General features: G+C 40.1%; 1 protein-coding gene across 4 annotated transcripts in view; it reads right to left on the bottom strand.

Moving 5' to 3' along the window:
- The window catches only part of LOC143038110 (histone-lysine N-methyltransferase eggless-like), a 230375-nt gene that overhangs the window by 143988 nt on the left and 59061 nt on the right, over positions 1-27326 (bottom strand). For all 4 annotated transcript variants that reach the window (XM_076207097.1, XM_076207101.1, XM_076207099.1 and 1 more), the window contains 2 exons: positions 16694-16920; positions 4731-4930 (listed from right to left, as the gene is read on the bottom strand). In XM_076207097.1, the coding sequence (XP_076063212.1) occupies positions 4731-4930; positions 16694-16920 (427 nt within the window). The remainder of the gene's footprint in view (positions 1-4730; positions 4931-16693; positions 16921-27326) is intronic.

Raw genomic sequence — 27326 nt, 5'->3', positions numbered from 1 at the left:
TTTCTTTTCTTTGTACCTCTCATATGACTCCCTCGTCCTATTTTGTAACCAATCTGTGAAAGCTCGCTTCTTCTCTTCTACAACCTTCTTTGTTTCCTCATCCCACCATTCACTACCCTTCCTTCTATTTCCTCCTGTCCTTCTTGTTCCACACACCATCTTTGCACACTTTGTGACTCCCTCCTTGAACCATCCCCATTCCTCCTCCACTCCTAGCTCTGCTCTATCCTTCATTCCCTCCCACTCCTCTTTCAGCTTCTTTTTGTACTCCTTCTCCTTTTCCTTTTCATTTAAAGAGTTCACTCTAAGCACCTCCCTAACTTTTGTCCCTTTCTTCTTTCTCCATCTATCCTCCACTCTCAACTTACCTTCCACCAGAAAATGATCTGATATTCCCCCACCCTCTCCCCTTAGCACATGTATATCTACCACCCTTCCATCCACCACCCTCTCCCATGTGTACTTATGCTTGACTTCCAAAACACTGTATTTGCTATCATCAACTCTCTAGACACATTTCCACCATCAACTCTCCACTGTGATTCTTTCCTGGAACTCCACATTTCCCAACCACTCCATCAATTGGATCATTTCCTACCCTAGCATTAAGGTTTTCCAGTACTATTACATTGACATTTCTCCCTAAATCCCCTATGCACTCATCTAAATCTATCCAAAAAGCCTCCCTTTCTTCTACACTCTTCTCACTGCCAGGCCCATATGCACTTACAAAAACCCACATCTCCTTTCCCAGTTTCACCTTCATCCACATTATCCTTGAGGAAACCTCTTTCCACTCCACTACACGTTTACCTACCTCTTCACTTACTAGTATAGCCACCCCTTCCCTCCCTTGCCCTCTCTTCACTCCTGATAACCTCCCACTTATACTCACCCTTACCTTTCAGTTTAGTTTCACTCAAAGCCAACACATCCATCTTTCTTCTCACAAACATACTATCTTTTCCCTTTTACTCTTATCTGTACCACATCCACGCACATTAAAAGACCCAAACCTTAGGGTGCTGGTCGGAAAACTCCTAGACCCTCTTATGCCTTTACTTTTTTTAGGAATGTCCCCTGTGGGGCTACAAGGAGAAGGATGCCTAGTCCCAATCCCCGTCCCTTTCTTCTCACCTCTTACGATCCAAGTGGAAAAACTTGGTGGCATTATTCTTTTCCCCCACCACACACACAATAGCTGCCATAAGTATTGACGCACCCTTCCCAAAAACAATCAAGGAAAAAATTGTATTGCTATCAGAAAAATGGTACAACAAAATTTATTGTTGAACATTTACTCCTTCTTTAACCCCTTCCATACGGTGCCGCACACGTAGGCGTCATGAGGAGCAAGTGGATTCGCGACGCTGCCATATCGGCGTCTTGATTATATTTATTGTAGTCGCCCCTGTGTTTTTACATTCTCCCAAATGTGCCCTGAATCCCATTCTCTGTGGTTTTCAAAATTCGCGGGTGAAAGAGAGAACGATCGATATAAGCCGTGACTATATTTTATGATGCGAGTATTATTACGACACGTCATACGGCTGGCATTGGCTGCTGCTCGCGAGATTTAAGTCCCGTACTGAAGTGGTTAATGCTTGGTGACATTTCCCTTCCATTTTATGACTTCCGTCAGTCTTCTAGGGACACTTTCAGCGAGATTGTTAAGCTTTTCCACTGAGAACTCTGCCCAGATCGTCCACAGTGTTGTCTCTAACTTCAGGAGTCATTAGGTGTCATACCTCTCCAGACATTTTTTCATCAAACTTCAGAGATTCTCAATAGGTTGAGGTCTGGAGAGTTGCCTGGCCAGTCTTCAAAGTACTTTACTTCACAATTTTTCAACCACTTTGTTACATTTTTAGCTGTGTGACAGGGGGCACCATCCTGCATAAAAAATCAGCCTTGCACTTTCAAACGTGTCATGAAGGTAGTCACACAACTCTAAGTAGTTGTTCCGATTCACTCAGGGCAGCTGGCAAGATGCAGGGATGACACGTTATCCAAGAGGAGCCAAGATAAGAGGGAGGGAGGGAGGTGGGGTGAGTGTGAGTGGAGCATGTTGGGATGAAATGGATGGGAGTGGGATGACCCGTCATCCAGGAGGTGCTCAGATAAGAGGGAGGGTGGAGGGGTGTGGAGTGTATTCAGGGATGGAATGGGTGGAAATGATTTTATGCCTTTCCCTTTTTGGCTACCTCCCTTGTAAGGGGGAAAAAAGCCTTGGTATATGTATGTATGTTTTTTGGTTACTTCCTCTGTACAGAGGAAATAGCCATTAGTATATATATGTGTATGGTATATGTACAAAGACTTAAGCAGTTATTTGTGGTGAAAGCCCTGTTTTAAAACTGCCCCTCAGCACCAATGTGAGGGAGAATGCTGTATACCATGATTCTTCTATGCTTTCCTTTTAGCTCATCAATCATATGTTTATATTTATTTATCAATTCTTCCGAGTTCGTGTTCATGATGTTCAATAAGTCATCAATCTTTTCATCATCACTGAATAATTTGATAGCATTCATGATGTATCAATTTTGGCGCTGGGAAAACAATATATTTTCCTTCTTTTTGGAGCTCTTCCACAGAATTCCTCTGACTGATGTCATATTCATGAATCTCCTGTAATAACACTATCTTCTGGTTTATTGTCCATGGCAGCAAGGGACCATAAAAGTTTTGCATCATGACAGGCTTGACAGGCTTTTGCTTGGGCATTATCTTTAACTGTGATGAATTCATTGCTTAACCCCTTCCATACGGTGCCGCACACGTAGGCGTCATGAGGAGCAAGTGGATTCGCGATGCTGCCATATCGGCGTCTTGATTATATTTATTGTAGTCGCCCCTGTGTTTTTACATTCTCCCAAATGCGCCCTGAATCCCATTCTCTGTGGTTTTCAAAATTGGCTGGTGAAAGAGAGAACGATCGATATAAGCGGTGACTATATTTTATGATGCGAGTATTATTACGACACGTCATACGGCTGGCATTGGCTGCTGCCCGCGAGATTTAAGTCCCGTACCGAAGTGGTTAAGGTACCGACTTGATCCTGTCCCATTTGGAGGGTGGTATGAGTGACCTTTGTCAAAGATGAAAGAGGTGTTGGAGCAGGGGCCACTGCTGCAGCATAGGTTTGGGGTGCAGATGTTGAAACTGCAGCACGTGGTAGAGAAGCATTGGCACCTATGAGAGAAGTTATAAATTCTTCAAGGATTTCCATCTTGCTTTTCAATTCAGTGTTTTCTGGACGAAGATTCTCCACAGCCTTTTCAGCTATGCACAGGTGACATACTTCCAAGAACAAATAGAAAGACATGGCAAACCTTCCCTGGCACTTGATATATGCTCTTGTTGATGGGACCATTTTGTACTGTTATCACTGAACAGCTCCATTTCAATGAATTCTCATTTGAAATTAAAGTGTTTGAGTACTGTATATCCTCAAACGAAAGTATAGTCAAACCTCAGTTTTTGAACACAATTCATTCCAAAAATCTGTTCTAAAACTGAATTGTTCGAAAACCAAATCATATTTTCCCATTACAAATAATGTAAAAGAGATTCATTCCCAAGCACCAGATGAATGCTTATTTACCTAATTACACTTTATATATCATATAATAAATAAAACATAAAAGTGTAAATCAAATGAAAAACATAACAGAAGTAAATTTAATGACAAAGCAACACTGTACAGTTATTATGTAATGTATGTACTGTACCCTTTTGGCTACAATGTGATGGCATAGGTGGATGGAGATGAAGAAGGGAAAGGGGTGAGTTATTGCTTGGAAGGGGAATCCCCTTCCATAAAAACTTATGGTGATTCTTGTTTGGGTGTTTCTTCTCTTTGGTTCAGGTAAATCTTTCTCTTGGGTTTCTTTCCTTTTTTTTCACTAAAAACCTTTCCAATGTTTGTTGTATTAGCCTGTGCTGTAAATTTTTTCTGAAATGTGACATGACATTGTCACTCAAAAGATTTACTGCTCTATGTGCTACCACGGTGTCTGGGTGGTATTTTTCTACAAAATTTTGTACATCACTCCATTTAGCACAAATTTCTTTGATTAAAGAACTTGGCATATCATCAAATGCTGAATGCAATAAAACTGATAACAAAAGTACAGTGCAACTATTCAGCTAAGCAGTCAACAGAGGACTGTTTATGTTTCAGCAGCGGCCACATGTCAGCGTTGTTCAAGAACAGAAATTTTGTTTGAAAACAGAGGTATTTCCAGCTTGAATTTTTTTTTCAAAAACATATTCTCTGAAACCGATTCAGAGACATTCGAGAACCAAGATTTGACTGTATTATCTATTTGGTCAATTAATTAAAAGACAAGAAGACTTGATTAATTTTGTACATGCTACATTCTCCTATTTCTATAGAGCTGAATGTCCCCAAATGTAATAACATTCCCAGTTGAACATCACAACTGACTCAAGTTCCACCAATTTCCTGGCAAGAGCAACAATGAGATCTAATCCTACTGAGAGCTAGTAATATTCACTTACAATAACCTGTGGGCTTAATAGGAACAGATAGAATGACAAAAAAAGAGTGAGTGGGTGAGAGAATGAGGGATGAAAGAGGGATGATGGAAAGAAATAGGAAAGTGGGAAAGAAAGGAGTGGGGGAAGAAGGGAGGGAGGGTGGGGGTAAGGACACAGAAATAAAAACTGCCACTAACAGTATCAACCAACTTTCACAACTTACCACTCCACTCAGTCTTAATGTAGTTATGTCTCTGCAGTCGAACCATAGGACGCTCTGGATACATTTGTAGATATTCTCTTATAAACTCTCTTGACTCTGAGGCTACATCTTCCCAGACGCATTCAGACGACTGAACTACAACCCGCACATCATGATGATACACATACTGCGCATATCCGTCATCAAAGAATATCAGATATCTGGAAAGGTTTTAAAGAAATTTATACATGAGGCAATGTATATGATATATATCATGAAACACTGAAATTATGATTTACACCTGTGAATGGTTCTAACATACACATATAAAAAAGAGAGAGAGATAAGAGAGAGAGAGAGAGAGAGAGAGAGAGAGAGAGAGAGAGAGAGAGAGAGAAAGAGAGAGAGAGAGAGAGAGAGAGGAAAGGAAGGGGGAGAGAGGGGGTGAATAGGGAGAGGGAGGAGGAAACTTGCTTCAACCACTCTCTTTCTCTCTTCATCCCACAATTTGCTGTCCCTCCTATTCCCTCCCATCCTTTACATTCTATTTGTCATCTTGGTGTACTTATTCACTTCATTCTTGAAGCATACCCATTCTTCCTATATTTCTGTTTCACCTTTTTCCTTCACTATCTACTATACTTCTCTTAGTTATTATCTATGTTTTTTTTATTTATGTATTATCTATTATAAATTATTCTTATTTTTCTGTTTGTTTATTATTTATCATTATTTATCTTATTAATTTATCTACTTATCATTTCCTCCCCCCGCATCCAACCTAATTATGGACCAGGTCTCCTGTTGGCATACTCTTCCTACATAATCCTCTGTTTACCCTGGTATTATTTCTCTCTTTCCTTTCCATCCAACTTGTTCCCACTCAGCATGTTTTTGCTTCTCTTCTTTTTCCTCCTCCACTTGACCTCTACTCTCCATTTCCCTTCTACCAGACAATCTCTACTCTCTCCCCTGAATACATTAATATCCAGAACTCTTCCAATCCTCCCACTACATGGTCCATTAATGCCCTCTTGACCACCCTTCCCTCCCACCATCCTTTCCCTCCCACCATCCTTTCCCACATATGCTTGCTTCTTAAACACTGTGTTTGCTATCATCAACTCCTTTTCTAAACACATCTCTGACATCTTTTCTCCACGATAGTTTTTACCTGTATCTCCCTACTACTCCATCTATTGGCTCATCTCTTACTCTAGCATTGAGATCCTTCAACACATTTACATTCCTCCTAAAGTTCTACACACACTTTTTTCCTTCTGAATCCACGGTCAGATTTATAATCTGGCTGTGGGTTCAGAAGGAAAATGGTGGGTTCTACACACACATTCAAATAGATCCAAAATGCCTCCTTTTCCTCTTCCCTTTTCTCACTAAAAGAATGGTATGTACTGTACAGACCATGTACCAACAGCCACATGGTAGGATTGGCCACATTGTTTCAGAATGGAGTGCTCATTGTGTCACCTACATGGCTGCAACCTGATGTGCTAGCTAGGCTGAGAATGTATTTACCTAGTTGTAGTGTGGGAAATGTATACATTTACATATGTATTATACAATAACCTTCAATATGATTAAAAGTTTTATGTAATGTGATATACAGGTACTCCTCGTTTAACGACGACAATTGGGACCACCGCGCCATCGTTAACCGAATTGGTCGTTAAGCAAAAGTGTATACATATACGTACATGTACTGTATGTACAATGTCCAGCAATACATGTATATTTTTGTGTATTTTCCCTCTTTTATACAGTACATTAAAGCTTTATTTACTGCTTATTTACGGTGGTTAGGTTCCTTAAAAATACCGTATATGACCAAATCCGCGTATGCTGACATTCCATATTGAATACCGGGGTATTTTTTTAGTTTCGACCATGGGCGCAATATAGCAATAGAAAATTAATTATTAATTTTGTAAATTAAAATGTATCAACGTAATATGCAATTTTGTGGGTGGAAATGAAAGTAAAAAATACCTTGCTACAAGAAAATATGCTAATGAACGAAGTCGGTAGCATAGGCTCGGGACGCCATCTTGTTGTCTGCCAATGTCTCTCACGACGACGAGCCGGATGACATTTAATTTGCAGGTAATGATTTATTAAACACAGGTTAGGTTAGTTTAGTTTAGGTTAGACGAATTAATTTATCATCCTTTCATTTCTTCGACATCGGCATCTATCATAACAAAAATGGTATACCATTCGTCCAACATGACTTCGTTACTTACGAAATCTGTTTTAGCATTTTTTTTTCATTTCCGCTCACAAAATTGCATATTACGTTGATACATTATAATTTACAAAATTAATAATTAATTTTCTATTGTTATATTGCGCCCATGGTCGAAACTAAAAATTTACCACTACCGGTATACACTGTACCCCAGGTAGTTTTTCCAGCTTGCAGGATGGTAATGTAGACCTAAGCTTCAGAACACTTTACCTCACAGCTAATATCCACCGTACAAGTTCATTTATAACATCATACAAATTTGCCTCAGCCGACTTAATTATCGTACACGACGTCGTAACTTCGGGAGATTTACATTAAATGACGTCATAAAGCCCGTCGTTACTCCGAGTTGTCGTTAACCGAGTAGGTCGTTAAACGAGGAGTACCTGTACTTAATCTCCAGAGTTTAAGAAGGAAATAGGCAAGAATTGGTTTACAAATAGGGTGGTCGATGAATGGAATAAACTTAGTAACCACGTAGTAAGCGCTGAAACTATCAGTTGTTTTAAAAAACGATTAGACAACTTTATGGATGGGGACGACAGGTGGTGATGGATACGGAGCTGCCTAGTGTAGGCCTTATGGTCTTTTGCAGTCTCCTTTATTTCTTATGTTCTTATGTTGTATGTACAGATGTACCAAATATAGACAGGTATGTTTTACATGTCTCATGGGACCGCAGGTGTGATTCACCAAGTGGTGTAGGAGTAGGAATATGCTTCAGACAAAATCACATAACATCCCTAATATATTCCTTTTGTGATGTCACATGGTCACTACTATATAAACAAGCACCAAAGGATAAGCAGAGAGAGAAGAGAACCTAGAACCCACGAGAGAGGGACAAGTGGACACTGTCCTTGGTGTCATCCCATTGTCAACCTACAAGACATCTATGTCTTTGTCCTGGCCAACTAGTCTCCTTGACTCTCCTGATCCATAAGATGTCCATGTCTTTGTCCCAGCTGACTAGAGTCTCTTGGACTCTCCTGATCCATAAGATGTCTGTGTCATCCTGGCTGACTTGAGTCTCCTGGACTCCCCTGATCCAAATGACATCTGTGTCTTCATCCCAGCTGACTTGAGTCTCCTGGACTCTCCTGATCCATAAGATGCCCATATCTTCGTCCCTGCCAGCTAAAGTCTCCTGGACTCTCTTGATCCATAGGACATCCGTGTCTTTGTCCCGGGTGACTAAAGTACCCTGGACTCTCCTGATCTATGAGATGTCCATATCTTCGTCCCGGCTGACTAAAGTCTCCTGTTAAATATTCATGATTTTCCTCCTCCCTTTGATTTGATAAAGAACCTTAAACAGTGTCATGTCATTCTCATTTAGGAAAACATTACTAAAGTAATTAAGCCTAAGAGACTGACATGATAGGCACACTTGCCTGTGACAGTGGAACCCTGCTTGACCCAACCTAATCCAACTAATTATGGTAATTACACATCTCAGGTAATTGCCTATGTGGCATATACATGTGGCCATGAGTGTATATATATATATATATATATATATATATATATATACACACACACATATAAACATACATATATATATATATATGTGCATGCATTGTTAAAATCGACAGCGTTAGTGAGGTTGTTGATCTTCTTGTGAGTATTCTCCAGTTTTCTAACCAATATTCTGCCATTTAGAGGGTGGGCATATACCAAGTTGCCAAAATGATTCATTTATTTCAACGTTTCGTCTAACAAAGAGACATCTTCAGGAAATTCTGTAACATAGATAATAATGACGTACAGAAATATAGAAAACAACATGTAAATCTAACCAATTATACAAATATAGAAGCAAATATCAATAAATGCGCAAATTCACACAAAATAAACACTATACATGGGCTGATGGGGACCGTTACTTACAATAGTTAAAAGGTCCGATGAAATGACGAAGAAAACCCTTCGCTCGGTGACATATATACGCACCTAGCCGTCTTGGGTGGTGGTGGAGGGCGGGAGAGGGGGCGGGGGTGGTATCTCATTAATACGAGAAGTGATGTTTTATAGCCCCATTTTGTAAATGCATAGTAATTCTCCTACTGAGACTACATCTAGTAAAACCAATATATGCTGTATGACGGGCTACACAGTTCCCGGTGCTACAGGTGAATTCATAAACACAATTAGTTTTAGACATAGTCTCAGTATTACTATTTAAGTTATTAGTTATAATATATGCTGTATGACGGGCTACACAGTTCCCGGTGCTACAGGTGAATTCATAAACACAATTAGTTTTAGACATAGTCTCAGTATTACTATTTAAGTTATTAGTTATAATAAGTAATACTGAGACTGTCTAAAACTAATTGTGTTTATGAATTCACCTGTAGCACCGGGAACTGTGTAGCCCGTCATACAGCATATATTGGTTTTACTAGATGTAGTCTCAGTAGGAGAATTACTATGCATTTACAAAATGGGGCTATAAAACATCACTTAAAGAAATACCATAACCTAACAGCCACCCGTGAATACCTAGTTTCAAACACTAGGATTATAGCAAGCAATAGGGATGTACATAAACTTAAGCTTCTAGAAGCTATGTTTATCAGAGAATGTAGTCCTATCATTAATATCCAATGCAACATGACTTCTGTCATCCCTTTGTTTAGCAGCAACAAGCTACTACCGAGCATGACCTCTCTCCGAAACCCCCCCCTCCACCTCCTCCTACCCACTCCTTCCATCCTCCCCCCAACCGACCCCGCAACCCCCTAACCCCCCAACCCTCTTCTTCTCGTATTAATGAGATACCACCCCCGCCCCCTCTCCCGCCCTCCACCACCACCCAAGCCGGCTAGGTGCGTATATATGTCACCGAGCGAAGGGTTTTCTTCGTCATTTCATCGGACCTTTTAACTATTGTAAGTAACGGTCCCCATCAGCCCATGTATAGTGTTTATTTTGTGTGAATTTGCGCATTTATTGATATTTGCTTCTATATTTGTATAATTGGTTAGATTTACATGTTGTTTTCTATATTTCAGTACGTCATTATTATCTATGTTACAGAATTTCCTGAAGATGTCTCTTTGTTAGACGAAACGTTGAAATAAATGAATCATTTTGGCAACTTGGTATATGCCCACCCTCTAAATGGCAGAATATTGGTTAGAAAACTGGAGAATACTCACAAGAAGATCAACAACCTCACTAACGCTGTTGATTTTAACAATGCATGTATACAAGAGGATCTGCTCCCCAGATATTCATATATATATGTATATATATATATATATATATATATATATATATATATATATATATGTAATTCCCTGTGGTGGGGGAAAAGAATACTGCCACCAAGTATTTCCACTTGGATCGTAAGAGCCGAGAAAAAAGGGACGGGGAGTGGGACTAGGCATCCTTCTCCTTGTAGCCCCACAGGGAACATTCCTAAATGAAAAAGTAAAGGCATAAGAGGGTCTGGGAGTTTTCGGACCAGCACGATAAGGTTTGGGTCTTTTAATGTGTGTGGATGTGGTACAGATGAGAGTAAAAGGGAAGAGATAGGTAGTATGTTTGTGAGAAGAAAGATGGATGTGTTGGCTTTGAGTGAAACTAAGTTGAAAGGGAAGGGTGAGTAAGTTTGGAAGTGTAAGTGGGAGGTTATCAGGAGTGAAGAGAGGGCGAGGGAGGGAAGGGGTGGCTATTCTAGTAAGTGAAGAGATAGGTAAACGTGTAGTGGAGTGGAAGGAGGTTTCCTCAAGGATAATGTAGATGAAGGTGAAACTGGGAAAGGAGATGTGGGTCTTTGTAAGTGCATATGGGCCTGGCAGTGAGAAGAGTGTAGAAGAAAGGGAGGCCTTTTGGATAGATTTAAATGAGTGCATAGAGGATTTAGGGAGAAATGTCAACGTAATACTACTAGGAGACCTTAATGCTAGGGTAGGAAATGGTTCAATTGATGGAGTGGTTGGGAAATGTGGAGTTCCAGGAAAGAATCGTAGTGGAGAGTTGATGGTGGAAATGTGTCTAGAAAGAGAGTTGATGACAGCCAATAGTGTTTCGGAAGAAAGTCAAGCATAAGTACACATGGGAGAGGGTGGTGGATGGAAGGGTGGTAGATAGAGCGTTGATGGATTAAGTAGTGGTAAATAGGACTATAATAGGAAGAGTTAACCACTTCACTACGGGACTTAAATCTCGCGGGCAGCAGCCAATGCCAGCCGTACGACGTGTCGTAATAATACTCGCATCATAAAATATAGTCACCGCTTATATCGATCGTTCTCTCTTTCACCCGCGAATTTTGAAAACCACAGAGAATGGGATTCAGGGCACATTTGGGAGAATGTAAAAACACAGGTCGACTACAATAAATATAATCAAGACGCCGATATGGCAGCGTCGCGAATCCACTTGCTCCTCATGACGCCTATGTGTGCGGCACCGTATGGAAGGGGTTAAGGATGTACATGTGCTAGAGGGAGAGCGTGGGGGAATATCAGATCATTTTTTGGTGGAAGGTAAGTTGAGAGTGGAGGATAGATGGAGAAAGAGGAAAGGGACAAAAGGTAGGGAGGTGCTTAGAGTGAACTCTTTAAATGAAAAGGAAAAGGAGAAGGAGTACAAGAAGCTGAAGGAGTGGGAGGGTGTGAAGGATAGAGTAGAGCTCGGTGTGGAGGAGGAATGGGGATGGTTCAAGGAGGGAGTCACAAAGTGTGCAAAGATGGTGTGTGGAACAAGAAGGACAGGAGGAAATAGAAGGAAGGGTAGTGAATGGTGGGATGAGGAAACAAAGAAGGTTGTAGAAGAGAAGAAGCGAGCTTTCACAGATTGGTTACAAAATAGGACGAGGGAGTCATATGAGAGGTACAAAGAAAAGAAAAGAGAAGTAAATCAAAAGGTAAAGGAGGCAAAGAGGAGAGCAGATGTGAAGTGGGGTAAGAGTATGACAGAAAATTTTGAAAGCAATAAAAAGATGTTTTGGAAAGAAATTAAGAGAGGAAGAGGAGGCGAATCAAGTAAAGAGGAAAAGGTAAAAGGTGCAGATGGAGAGATGATAATGGAAGAGAAGGCAGTGAGGGGAAGATGGGCAGAATATTTTAGGGAGTTGCTAAATGTGAAGGAGGATAGGGAGGGAAAGTGCTAAGAAAATGAGAATGATGAGTGAGGAAAATGGAGGAGAAATAAGGAAAGATGAAGTGAAGTTAAGATGATGAAAGCAGGTAAGGCATCTGGTCTGGATGGATGCCATGCAGAATGTCTAAAAAAAGGAGGTACAGTGATAGTGGACTGGCTGGTGAGGTTATTTAATGTTTGCTGGAGAGAGGGTAGAGTGCCAGAGGACTGGAGGAGTGCCTGTATAGTTCCACTTTACAAGGGAAAAGGGGAAAAGTGTGAATGTAGTAGTTTCAGAGGGATTAGCTTGTTAAGTATAGTTGGGAAGGCTTATGGGAGGATCTTGATTGAGAGGATTAGGAGAGGAACAGAGGGAGTAATTGGTGAGGAACAGTGTGGATTTAGGACGGGTAGAGGTTGTGTAGATCAGATCTTTGTGGTAAGACAAATATGTGAGAAAGCTATAGGAAAGGGGAAGGATGTTTTTGGGGCTTTTATGGATCTGGAAAACGCTTACGATAGGGTAGACAGAAAGGCACTGTGGGAGGTTATGCAGATATATGGGATAGGAGGAAAGCTTCTAGGAGCTGTCAAGAGTTTTTATGATAGTAGAGCTTGTGTCAGGATTAGAAATGGAGAGAGTGAGTGGTTCGAGGTAAAGGTGGGACTTCGTCAAGGATGCGTTATGTCGCCCTGGCTGTTCAACTTATATATGGATGGGGTAGTGCGAGAGGTAAATGCAAGGGTAGTGGGTCAGGGATTGGAGATAGTTAAAGAAAATGGAGAAAAGTGGGAGGTGAGCCAGCTGTTGCTTGCTGACGACACTGCGCTTGTGGCAGGATCGGAGGAGGGATTGAGGAAGTTGGTGACAGAGTTTGGGAGAGTATGTGATAGAAGAAAGCTAAAGATGTGGGTAAAAGTAAGGTGATGAGATGTACAAGGGGTGAAAGTGGCAGTAGACTGTTTGTGAGCATTTAGGGAGAGCGACTGGAGGAAGTGGATAGTTTTAGATACTTGGGTGCAAATGTGGCAGGAAAAGGTGGAGTGAAGGTGGAGGTAGAATGTAGATTGAGAGAAGCGAGTAAATGCCTTGGTGGATTCAAGAGTGTAATGAGGAATAGACATTTGGGAATGGATGCTAAGAGGAGACTGTATGAAGGAGTGATTGTGCCAACACCACTGTATGGGGCAGAAACATGGAACATAAGAGAGGAAGAGAGAAGGAGTTTGAATGTGTTTGAGATGAGGTGTCTGAGAAGTATGATGAGGGTTACTAGGCTAGATAGAGTGAGAAATGAGGAGGTGAGGAGAAGAACGGGGGTGGAAAGGGAGTTGGGAGATAGGGTTGATGAAAGAGTATTGGGATGGTTTGGACACATGGAAAGAATGAGTGAAGAAAGACTAGTAAAAGAGGTATGGAAGGCAGATGTGGAGGGAGTGAACATGAGGGGACGTCCTGGGATGAGGTGGATGGATGGGGTAAAGGGGGCTTTGGGGAAGAGGGGAATGTCTGTTGAGGAAGGATGGGAGAGGACAGAAAACAGGGGTGAATGGAGAATGGTTGTATATGGATGATATTGTGATGCATGAGGTGGAATGGACGGGGGGATGGGGGGTGAGGTAGTATGTGTGAGCAAAATTTGACGCAGCCTGAAGGGATTTCTCCCAGTCTTCTCCTTTTATGCATGGGGGGACAGAGGGGGGGGGGTCGCCGATTTAATGAAGCACCCTTGCTGTGGATATGCTGTGTCTTGCGACACTGCTTGTGACCCAGGGCAGTGGACAAGGTGCAGGGATGACCCGTCATCCAGGAGGTGCTAAGATAAGAGGCAGGGTGGAGGGGTGTGGAGTGTATTCAGGGATGGAATGGGTGGGAATGATTTTATGCCTATTCCTTTTTGGCTACCTCCCTTGTAAGGGGGAAAAAGCCTTGGTATATGTATGTATATATGTATACATATATATATATATATATATATGTGTGTGTGTGCATATGGTAATTGTTTAATTTTTTAGGATCAAAGAAAAAGTCACAAATTAGTTGAAAATGCCTTTATTGCAAAAAAGAAAACAGACTCTATCAGCACACTTCTGGTGTCCCATTACTCAATGAATCTGCCCTTGGCATCAATGATGTCCTCAACACACCCTCGAAACCTGGCACAGGCCTTCTTCATGACCTCCTTGGAGAGATTGGTGAAGATGACCTTGATCCAACTGATCAGATCATCCCTGCTCTTGCATGAGGTGCTGATAGTATCTCATTCAACTGCACCCCATACAAAATAGTCCATAGGGTTAAGGTCAGGTGAGTTAGAGGGTCACACACCGGGGGCAACGAGGACACAGAAATTGTCAGATAGCCATTTCTGAGATTTTCTAGAGGTGTGACATGGTGCCAAGTCCTGTTGCCACATGTGGGGTCTACCAGCAGCTACTTCCTCTATCCATGGCTTTACATGTTGATGTACACTTCAGTACTCACCCTGAGCCCCTTGGGAAAGAACTGGGGCATGACTTGGCCCTTGCTGCAGACTACCCCAAACACCATGACAGTTGCAGGAAACTTGGTTTTCATGACTCTTGGTACATCCTTGGGACAGACATCCAACCACCTGTTGTTCTGAGAGTTATGGGTCTAGTCCTGGCAGTTCTTTTTGTCTGAAAAGAACCAGAGCATGTCGTTTTCCAGAGGGTGCCTCAGATTGTTCAGCATCTTGTTCTTCTTGGAGCCGTTCTGCATCTTTGTGGAGAGTTGTTGTTGTTGTTGTTGTTGTCGTTCCCTAGACTGTCTGTCCGAGCAGTCCCGTCTCCCCAAGGAATGCCATAGCCAAAACTGGGTTTTCCCACAAATCCTTTATAGAGCATATGTTGTGTTGTTTGCGTGCATGATTGTGTATAATGCAGTCTTCCATTATGTGTTGTATGGTATGGGGTGAAGTGTTACATCCTGGGCAGCTGTTCACAATGCGGTCATCCAGCCTCTTCTGGTAGCTTAGAAGTGCTGGGTGGTGACCGCACCGCAGTCTGGCCAAGTGGACTCTGTCCTTTCGTGGGAGAGAGGATTCAGAAGGGTGGATATCAGGGGGTCTGGCATGCAGCAGTGTGTTGTCTTTCAGTGTGTTAATGGAGCGGTGAGTGATATGATTATGAATATGTTTCCGGAGGCTGGTATTTGGTGGTTGTGGAGGAAGAGAAGAGAGTATCTGTGCGTGATAAAGGTCTTTGGGTGTTGTTTTAATGTGGAGAGGAGTTGGCCCTTATGCATCTTGTATGACTTGTATTTGATATCTTCCTGCAAACACTTCCTTACAGTGGCCTCAGACACTTGCAGCTCTCTGGCAATGGACCTCATGGACTGGCTGGGGTCTTCATCAACCATGGCTTGCAATTGAATGACAAATTCGGCATCCCTGATGGTGTCCAATCATCGAGAATGATGTTTCCTCTCAGAAACACCTTCATAATTGAAATCAGAAGAAATCAACTCCCTCCTGATGGTCCTGACGAACTGTTCAGTCACTTTTAGCAGTTCTGAGATCTTCCTGCTGCTGTGTCCGGCAGATTAATATAAGTACCACATGCCTTTTCCATAGATAAAGAAATGTAAAGCTCTCCATGGACACAAGGTTTTGCTGGGACAAAGTCCTGTCGTATACTGATTGGTTGCTTTTGTTTTGAGTGGCATGGTTACCAGTGTCTTTTTTCCACACCATGTCCCTGAAACAATGAAACAATTACCATACACATCCTGTATATGCCACATGGGCAATCATCCATGGTGCATAATTGGAGCCAATATACACAAAGCATGGGCAATCACCCATGATGCATAATTACCATAATTAGTTGGATTAGGTTAGGTTGGGTCAAGCAGGGTTGCACTGTCACAGGCAGGTGTGCCTGGTAAGCGTGTCAGGTCACAGCCATGTGGGCAACGGAATGTGTGCTCCATTCTGATGCCACATGTTCAATTGTACTATGTTGCTGTTGGTATGTGGTTTGTACAGTACTTACAAAAGCCCATATCTCCTATTCAATTTCACTTTTACCCACATTATCCTTTGAGACTTTCCTCCACTCCACCGAGGACTTACCTATTCCATCACTTACCAAGAGTGCCACTTTTGGTCCCACTATGTGATGCCATCCCCCAATACAATCTTACAACCAAGTTATGCAACGCAGACATATACAACAATACCAAAAGGTGGCTGGCCAATTATTTGGCAGGTAGAAATGCCTATGTGTCATATGATGGCCAATCATTGCACACCAGAAACTTTAGGAATGGAGTACCACAGGGCTTAATCCTATCCCCCACACCCTTTAATCTATACATGCATAATGTACCCAAACCCCAGAAATACAATCCTCTTCTAACACTGATGATATAACAATTACATACAGACAGACAGACATGCAGAACTACAATAGCCATACCTTGACACACTCAACATCTGGTTCACTACAATTAGAATCTAGGTTGGGGCTATTTTAGCCCCAACCAAATTCACAGCCACTTCTCACCAACTGGACAGCAGAACACAAATACATATCATGCCTCATTATCAACAACACCCTCATAACATAAAATTGTACACTAGTTAATTGCAATACTTACCTATACTTATTAGCTGCAGTGGGAACTTCTGACACTATTCCAACATAAAAGGACCCTGATATCACCATGTTCTTTGATTCATCATCACGGTACCTTGCGACAATTCTAGCGCCAACTGGGATGCGTGTAGGACAGGGATCGAAGTAGGCTAAGTGGCGACCAATTTTCTCCATTGGAACACTTCCACCTTTGGAATGTCTCTGATACTGGACTTTGTAAACCTTATCCTAATGAATGAAAATTAATACTTCTAAGTAACTTAGGATCATATTGTATTCTCTCATTCACAAATCATCTGTGACACCAAACTCCCTCCCTCTCTGACATGGCAGGACAACATACTGAATCTTAGTAAACTAAAGAAGCATAGCATAACAGCTTGGACTGCAAGAAACATTAGTATCCTATGAACCTCAATATAACTACTTTGACCACCCTCTTTGACTTGGTGATATCCTTTGCAGGTTTTTTCTGACTAATACATACATACATATACCATGTAGGGAAGAGGCCAAACGCAGAGTATGGGAGTCCAATATATTTTACGTTTCGCCCAGCAGGGCTTCTTCAGACACGTATTGGCGAAACGTAAAATATATTGGACTCCCATACTCTGCGTTTGGCCTCTTCCCTACAGAGCTGTTGCAGTCATTGCTGCCTTTACTCATACATATACCATGTTTTTTCCCCTTAGAAGGGAGGTAGCCAAAGTCAAAGATCCACTCCCACCCATTTAATCCCCATATAATCCACTTTAATTCACCATCCTTCCCTCACTCTTTTTTTGGCTCCTCTTGGATGACAGGTCATCCCTGCATCTCTCCCACTGCCATGGATCAGAAGCAATGTAGCAAGACACAGCACATCCACAGCAAGGCTGCTTCATTCCCTTTGGGCTGGATCAAAATATCATTCACATATAGACGGATTGATAACAGAAATCAATGAATTGAATGACTATCTAGAACAAGAAAAACCAGATATACTGGGGATTGTGGAGGCAAAATTAAAAGGATCATTACCACCAAATAGTATAGGACAAGGATTATATAATTGTTGGTACAGAAATAGAGAAACAAAGCAGGGTGGAGGAGCGATGTTACTAACCAAGAAAAGCCTAAATAAGACAAAAATTACAGAAGGAGAGAACAATGTGGAATTAATTATGATAAGAGTTGAGGATAGATATGAAAAATAGAAAGCATGCAGGGATTTATGTCCCGCCTAAAACTCACACACGGAATGAAAGTGAACACTCCAAAATGCTGGAAGACAAGAAAAACACTAAATGAAATACTTAAGAAAGAAGGAAATCTGGTAATTATGGGTGATTTTAACTTGAAAGAAATATGCTAGGAAGAGATGACTGTGAAAGGTGAAGATCACTGGGGAAACATATTACTGGAAATGACCATTGATTACACATTGACGCAATGGGTCAAGGAAAACACCAGATATAGAAATAACAATGAACCCTCAAGACAGGATTTGATATTCATATCAGAACCCAAAACTGTGGATAAAATCGAATACAAGACACCAATTGGAAAAAGTGATCACATACTAATAGAACTAGAATTAATATAGAAATTAACGAAAAACACAGAAAAGGAAGACTAATGTACAACAAAACAGATTTTGAGAAACTTAGAACATTCTTTTGAGAAGCAAATTTGAAAAAAATTAATAATGAAGAAACAATGGTGGAAGAGAAATGGACAATTTGGAAGGAAATCTATAATGAAGGTGTGGATAAGTATGTACCTAGACAAAAACAGGAAAGGGTATATATAAAATCCTGGTATAAAAAAAAGTGTAGTGAGGCAAAATGCAGAACAAATAAAGCCTGGAAAAGGTGGAGAGAGAGAGAGAGAGAGAGAGAGAGAGAGAGAGAGAGAGAGAGAGAGAGAGAGAGAGAGAGAAAAAAACTGAGAAATGGATAATATACACCAAACTAAGAAACAAATATGTAAAAATACAGAGAAGAAAAGAGAAATTATGAAAAGGATATAAAAGATAAATGTAAAGATCAACCCAAATTATTTTATAGATATGTAAACGGCAAGCTAAAAAATAAACAGGAAATACTTAAATTACGTCAAGGTAATAAAGAATACAAATTACGTCAAGGTAATAAAGAATACATAAGATATAGAAATGGCAGATATTATGAACACACATTTCAAATCTGTATTCACCGAAGAGGAAAAAAATCTACAAAACTGTGATCAAAGAATCGAAGTAAGATTTCCTCCATTGAAGAAATTAAACATTACTCAGAATGAAATAAGGAATCAAATATTAGAGCTAGACATTAACCAGTCACATGGCCTGGACGGAGTTGCAAACTGAATACTGAAGGAATGTACAGACGCTCCTCTATTTAAGTTCATTCATTTTACGTTTTTTCGATTTTACGTTTGAACTGACTGAAAAAAGTGAATTTTTGAGTTTAGCGCGCTCTCCGTAGTACGAGACGTTCAAACTATACTTACGCATGACGCTGCATCCATTGTTTACATGGCCCAAACGACAAACTGAATGTGCCTTGCCTCCTCCTCCACCATCTCACTTTATGTTGCTTGAATTTAATTTATTTGAAATTAATGTTATTATTTTACAATGTTATGTTTATAATTAATGATTTATGGGTGTTTTATAAGATACGGTAATATAATTTATGGATGTATAGTACAGTATGAACGGTCATACATTACTGGCACGTACAGTAACACGTTCATTTTCACGTTACGTTCAGCCATTCGGAATGTAACTAAAACATAAGTTGAGGAGCATATGTATAAATAACTAATTTGAAAAATATACAAAATAATTGAATGCTCACTCAAAGAAGGAAAACTACTAGGAGACTGGAAAAATGCCAATATAGTGCCGATATATAAAGGGGGAAATAAGGAAGACCCAACAAATTATAGACTGGTGTCCCTAATGAGTACAATGGTTAAAATTTGTGAAAGAATCATCAAAGATAGATGGACAAAATATCTGGAGCAGAATAATATACTGAACCCGAGGCAATTTGGATTCCGACAAGGAAGATAATGTACCACTAATTTAATTAGTTTCTATTCAAGATTGATAGATATATTGCAAGAAATGGATGGCTAGGCAGACTGTGCATTCCTGGACATACAAAAGGCATTTGATAAAGTACCATACAGAAAATTACTATATAAAATGGAAACAACAGGAGGCATACATGGAAAACTATTGAATTGAATGGAGGACTTCCTACATGGAAGAAAAATGAGAGTGGTGCTCAGAGACAAATATTCAAAATGGGAAGAAATGAGTAGTGGCGTCCCACAGGGATCAGTACTAGCTCCGATAATGTTTGCTATATATGTAAATGACATGGACGATGGCATTGAAAGTTCATGAACTGCTTTGCGGATGACGCAAAATTATTAAAGAGAATAAACTCTGAAATAGACTATGACTCATTGCAGAGGGATCTGAACAAAGTCTCAGAGTGGAGCAAGAGATGGGAGGTAGAATTCAACATCAAGAAGTGCAGTATAATTGAATTTGGAAAAAGCAAAAAGAGAATATCAGGACAGTATTAAATTGATGGAAAAGAATTAAAGAAAGTAAATTCTGAAAGGGACCTAGGAGTAATCATCACCAAAGACATATCGCCAGATAAACAAATAAATAAAATAGTCGCAGAAATATACAATTTGTTGAGATCAATAAAGGTGCCTTTAAATACCTGGATAAGAAAATGATCAAGAAAATATTACAAATACTGATAAGGCCAAAACTGGAATATGCAGTGCTGATATGGTCACCCAGTACAAAAAAGAATATAAGAAAATTAGAAAGAATACAAGGAGCAACGACAAAGATGGTCCCAACACTTTCAAACCTGACATATGAACAAAGACTGGCCAAACTGGAATTACCAACCCTGGAACAAAGAAGAGAATGAGGGGACCTACTAACCATCTACAGAATTATGAAAGGAAAAGAATGCCTTGATAGAGAGGACTTATTAAAGTGGGACAGAGGAAAAAGAAGAGGACATGCAATGAAACTCAAAAAGGATAACTACAGAAGATACCTGAAAAAGAACAGCTTCCCACAGAGTGATGGATATATGGAATAAATTGGATGAAGAAAAAGTATGTGCAAACACAATACAAGATTTTAATACCAAACTTGATCTTGTGAGATACAAAAATGGGTCACCACAAGCATAGCTCCCCTTCCCATATAATACAACTAGGTAAATACATACTCCCTCACCCCCTACCCCCCACCCACTCCCTTCCATGCATCACAGCATCATCCATACACAACCATTCTCCACTAACTCCTATCTTCTGTTTTATCCCTCCCTTCCTCAACAGACATCCCCCTCTTTCCCAATGCCCTTTTTACCCCCATCCATCCATCTCATCCTTGGTTGTTCCCTCATATTCACTCCCTTCACCTCTGCTTTCCACATCTTTTTTTACTAATCTTTCTTCACTCATTCTTTCCATTTGTCCACACCATCAACTCTATTTCCCAACACCCTTTCCACTCCTGCTCTCCCCCTCACCTAGTTTCTCACTCTATATAGCCTAGTAACCACTACCATACTTCTCTGGCATTTCATCGTAAACACATTTAAACTCTTTCTCTCTTCTCTTCCATATCTATGGCCCATACGGAGCTGTCAGCATAATCACCCCTCCATACACACATACCCAAACTTCCAAGATGTCAACAGCTCTCAACAAGAGCTCTGAAGGCTGTTGAATAAGATGAAAATTCTCAATAGTACAAGGAAAACAAGAGGCCTGGTTTGTATTGAATGGGAGGGGGAGCATTTGTGGTTACCCAAAATGATTTCTCTGCAGTATTAAATTGACCTAACAAGAGAATGCAAGAAAATAAAAACAATGTTTTTGAGCCAAATGTCGACTCAAATGCAGAGCCCTCTGGAGGCACTATGCCAAAAATAAATGTAAACTGAGGCCTTGAAACACCACGAGGGCTGATCAGATTGTAAAATGAAGGCCCTTTTTCTGGTTTTGGTAAGTACAAAAGAAGAAATTTAAGTCGAATCTTAGACATGGAAAGGGAGATGAGTATTAATAGAAACTTGTGGGAGAAAGAATTCATAGAACTAAGGAAAGAGATTGTGAATTTAACAAAAGGCCTTTTTGTAGCTAACAATGAGATATGTGAACTAAAGAAAATAAATTCTGAACTAAATAATGAGCTAAGGAAATTAAAAAAAGATCTAATGGAGGTTAAGTTTGAAAATGAAAAGATTAAAATCAACAATACTACCAATAGTGAGAACTTAAAAAAAGAAGTAAATAACAAAATACAGGTAATATTTGAAAGAACTGAAGAAAACTTATGTGAGGAAAATTTGCAGATTAAGAAATGAAATGAAAATACACAAAACAAGGAAATAGCTTTTAAAGAAATTGTACAACAGATGCAGGAAAATGCAAAGGTCACTATTATTCAAGTAATAATAATAATAATAATAACAATAATAATAATAATAATAATAATAAAAAAGCAAATTGGGTCAGAGATACAGTTGATAGAAAAAAGTGTATTATGGTATATGGATTAAAGGAAAAACATGGTCTGGTGAGGTACATGAAAGAAAAAGCAGAAAAAGAAATAGCAATGACACTTCTAAAAAAGTATAAGATGATGATCAAGAAATAGAGAAAGATATTGAAGTGTATAGCATGGGACAATATTCTAAAGAAATTGACCTCTAAAGATAAAACTAAGATCACAAATGGTAGAAGACATATTAGCAAAATCAAACAAGTTAGCAGTGAACATTACAACAATATATGGATAAAGAGAGAAATGTTGAGGAAATAGAGAGAAGACACTAAGAGGTGAAGCTAAGGGAAAAAATCCAGAGAATGTAGACAGAAAGCAAGAGTTCTACTAGAGGGTTTGAGACATGGGGATGAGAAAATGGTACATCAAGGTAAGAAAAACAAAAGAAACAGAAAACAGGATGGAGAAGGAAAAAATTAATAGTGGCCTATACTAACATAGATGGATTAATCTCAGAACTGAATGAATTAAATGATTACCTGTCAGAAGAAAAACCAAATATAATGGAATTTGTGGAGATGAAATTAAGGGGTCCACTACCACCTAATAGTGTTGGACATGGGTTATACAATTACTGGAACAAAACCAGAAACAAGAAACAGGGAGGAGGAATCATGTTCTTGGCCAAGAAAAACTGAAATGTGACTAAGGTTACAGAGGGTAAAAACAGTGTGGAAATGATCATAATAAAAGTTGAAGACAGCAACATGAAAAGTAGAAAGTTTGTGGTGATTTATGTTCCCCCAAAAATGGGCTCTTGGAAAGAGGGTGAGCATTCAAAAATATTAGATACAAGGCATTCATTAAATGAGATACTGAAGGATGGAGGTTTGGTACTTATAGGAGATTTTAACTGCAAAGAAATCTGTTGGGAAGAGATAACAGTGAAAGGCAGAGAGGATCTATGGGGAAATGTTGGGAGATAGGGTTGATGAAAGAGTATTAGGATGGTTTGGACACATGGAAAGAATGAGTGAAGAAAGATTAGTAAAAGAGGTATGGAAGGCAGATGTGGAGGGAGTGAACATGAGGGGACGTCATAGGATGAGATGGATGGATGGGGTGACGGGGGCTTTGGGGAAGAGGGGAATGTCTGTTGAGGAAGGACGGGAGAGGAGGACAGAAGACAGGGGTGAATGGAGAATGGTTGTATATGGATGATGTTGTGATGCATGAGGTGGAATGGGTGGGGGGATGGGGGTGAGGTAATATGTGTGAGCAAAATTTGACGCAGCCCAAAGGAAATTCTCCCTGTCTTCTCCTTTTCTGCATGGGGGGGTGGAGAGGGGGGGTCGCCAATTTAATGAAGCGGCCTTGCTGTGGATGTGCTGTACCTTGCAACACTGCCTCTGATCCAGGGCAGTGGACAGGGTGCAGGGATGACCCATCATCCAGGTGGTGCTAAGATAAGAGGGAGGGTGGAGGGGAGTGGAGTGTATTTAGGGATGGTATGGGTGGGAATGATTTTATGCCTTTTTCTTTTTGGCTACCTCCCTTGTAAGGGGGAAAAAGCCTTGGTATATGTATGTATGTATGAAAAAGACATCATAGAAAAATGCTAAGATCAACCCAAACTATTCTATAGATATATGAATGGTAAACTTAAATATAAACAGGAAATGGTGAAACTACACCACGGAAATACAGAATACACAGAGGACCTAGAAATGGCTGAAGTCATGAACAATCATTTCAAGTTGGTTTTCCCTAGAGAAAAAGTACAGCATTGGGACAAAGGGAGTGAAGTGCGATCTCCCCCCATGAGGGAAATAAAAATAACACAAAAAGAAATAATGGATCAATTAACAAACCTTTACGTCAGGAAATCACACAGACCAGATGGGGTTTGGAGTGTATTTAGGGATGGAATGGGTGGGAATAATTTTATGCCTTTTTCTTTTTGGCTACCTCCCTTGTAAGGGTGAAAAAGCCTTGGTATATGTATGTATGTATACTAAAAGAATGTAATGAAGAACTAATGGACAAAATATACAACATAATAAGTTGCTCACTCAAAGAAGGAAAAATACCAAAAGACTGGAAAAATGCCAACATTGTACCAATATATAAAGGAAACAATGAACCAACAAAATACAGACCAGTCCCCTTACAAGCACTGTCACCAAAATTTGTGAAAAAATTATCAAGAATAAGTGGATAAAACACCTGGAAGAAAACAAATATAATAAACTCAAGACAATTTGGATTCAGACAGGGAAGATCATGTGCTACAAATTTAATCTGTTTCTACTCAAGACTAATAGATATAATACAAGAAAAGGATAGATAAGCTGACTGTGCTTTCCTAGCTTTACAAAAAGCCTTTGACAAAGTACAACACGCAAAAAATTATTAAGAAAACTGGAAAACATAGGAGGGATACAAGGTAATCTACTAAACTGGATGGAGGATTGCCTATAGTACAAAAATGAGAGTAGTGCTCAGAGAAAAGTGTTCTGGTTGGGAGGAGGTGATTAGTGAAGTTCCACAGGGATCAGTATTGGCCCCAATAATGTTCACTATTTATGTGAATGACATGGTTGAAGATGTGGAATGTTATATGAACTTCTTTGCAGATGTTGCTAAATTGTTGAGGAAAGTGAAAACTGAAATGGATTGTGAATCACTACAAAGAGACCTTAACCACTTCAGTACGGGACTTAAATCTCGCGGGCAGCAGCCAATGCCAGCCGTATGACGTAACGTAATAATATTTGCATCATAAAATATAGTCGCCGCTTATATCGATCGTTCTCTCTTTCACCCGCGAATTTTGAAAACCACAGAGAATGGGATTCAGGGCGCATTTGGGAGAATGTAAAAACACAGGGGCGACTACAATAAATATAATCAAGACGCCGATATGGCAGCGTCGCGAATCCACTTGCTCCTCATGACGCCTACGTGTGCGGCACCGTATGGAAGGGGTTAAAAAGGTTTGGAAATGGAGTCAGAAGTAGGAAGTAGACTTCAACATTAAGAAATGTAGCATAATGGAGTTTGAAAAAAGTAAAAAAAGAATATCAAGGCAATATAAATTTGGAACAAAGGAAGTGAAGAAAGTGGGATCTGAAAAAGACCTGGAAGTAATTATCTCAAATGACTTGTACCCTGATAAACAAAAACAAAATTGTTGGAGAACCCTACAACTTACTAAAATCAATAAAGGTGCTTTTTACCTATTTAGATGAAGAAATGGTTAAATAAATATTTGTTACACTAATAAGGCCTAGACTGGAGTATGCTGTGACACTATGGTCACCCAGTACCAAAAAGAATATAAAGAGAATTGAAAGAATCCAGAGAGCAACCACAAAAATGGCCCCAGCACTTTCAAACCTGTCATATGAGGAAAGACTGTCTATAATAAAATTACCAACTTTGGAACAAAGAAGGGGAAGTGGCAACTTACTGACCATCTACACAATCATGGAAGGCACAGAAGTCCTTGATTGAGAGGACTTACTAAATTGTGACAAGAGAAATATAAGAGGAGATGGAGAGAGAAAAAAGGATGGTTATAAAAGAGACTTGGAAAAAAAAAGTTTTCCACAAAGAGTGGTAGACATCTGGAACAAACTGGACAAAACAATAGTGTATGCAAAAACCATACATGAATTTAAAAGCAAACTAGACATTGCAAGATACAAAGATAGGACACCATGAGCATCCCCTTCCTGTAAGATACAACTAGGTAAATACAATCTCCTCTTAGTATCCATTCCCAAATATCTATTTCTCATTACATTCTTTAATCACCCAAGGCATTTACTTCTCTCAATCTACAATCTATCTCCACCTCCACTAATCCCTTTCCCACCACATTAGCACCCAAGTATCTAAAGCTATCCATTTGTTCCAGTCTCTCTCCTTTAATACTCAATTCTAATTTCCTGCCAACCTCTCCCTTTGTACATCTCATTACTTTACTTTTACCTACACTTATCTTCAACTTCCCTCTTTCACACATCTTCCCAAACTCTGTTCCTAATTTTCTTAATACCTCTTCTGAACCTGCAACAAGTGCAGTGTCATCAGCAAACAAAAACTTGCTTATCTCCCATTTTTCTTTAACCCCTTCCATACGGTGCCGCACACGTAGGCGTCATGGGGAGCGAGTGTATTCGCGAGGCTGCCATATCGGCGTCTTGATTATATTTATTGTAGTCGCCCCTGTGTTTTTACATTCTCTCAAATGTGCCCTGAATCCCATTCTCTGTGGTATTCAAAATTCGCGGGTGAAAGAGAGAACGATCGATATAAGCGGTGACTATATTTTATGATGCGAGTATTATTACGACACGTCGTACGGCTGGCATTGGCTGCTGCCACTGAGATCTAAGTCCATGACGCCTACGTGTGCAGCACCGTATGGAAGGGGTTAATCATCACCAATCCCTGGCCCATTACCCTTGTGTTTACCTCTTACACCACCCCATCTATGTATAAACTGAACAGCCATGGCGACATACCACATCCCTGGTGAAGTCCCACCTTTACCTCATACCACTCACTCTCCACTTCTAATTCTAACACAGGCTCTACTACTCTTGTATAAACTCTCGACTCCTCTCAACAGCTTTCCTCTTATCCCATATATCTGCAATACCTTCCTGTCTACCCTGTCAAGCCTTTTCTAAATCCATAAAGAAGAAGAAGAAAGAAAGAAAGAAAGAAAGAAAGAAAAAAAATCCTTACCTTTTTCTAAAACTTTCTGCCTTACCACAAAAATCTGACCCATGCAACCCCTGCCTGTCCTAAACCCACACTGTTCCTCACCAATTAATCTCTCTGTTCCTCTCCTAATCCTCTCAAAAACCTCCCATAAGCCTTCCCAACTACACTCAACAAATCAAACCCTCTGAAACTACTACACTCACAATTGTCCCCTTTTCCCTTGTAAAGTGTAATTATACAAGAACTCCTCCAGTGCTCTGGCACTCTACCCACATTTAGACAAACCTTAAATAACCTCACCAGCCAGTCCACCACCACTGTACCTCCCTTTCTTAGACACTGAATGACA

Source organism: Oratosquilla oratoria, chromosome 23, assembly GCF_046742065.1.
Source record: "Oratosquilla oratoria isolate Oo_2021 chromosome 23, ASM4674206v1, whole genome shotgun sequence".
Lineage (NCBI taxonomy): Eukaryota > Metazoa > Arthropoda > Malacostraca > Stomatopoda > Squillidae > Oratosquilla > Oratosquilla oratoria.
Note: the sequence above shows the minus strand (reverse complement) of the source record. Positions and strands in the feature narration are given on the sequence as shown.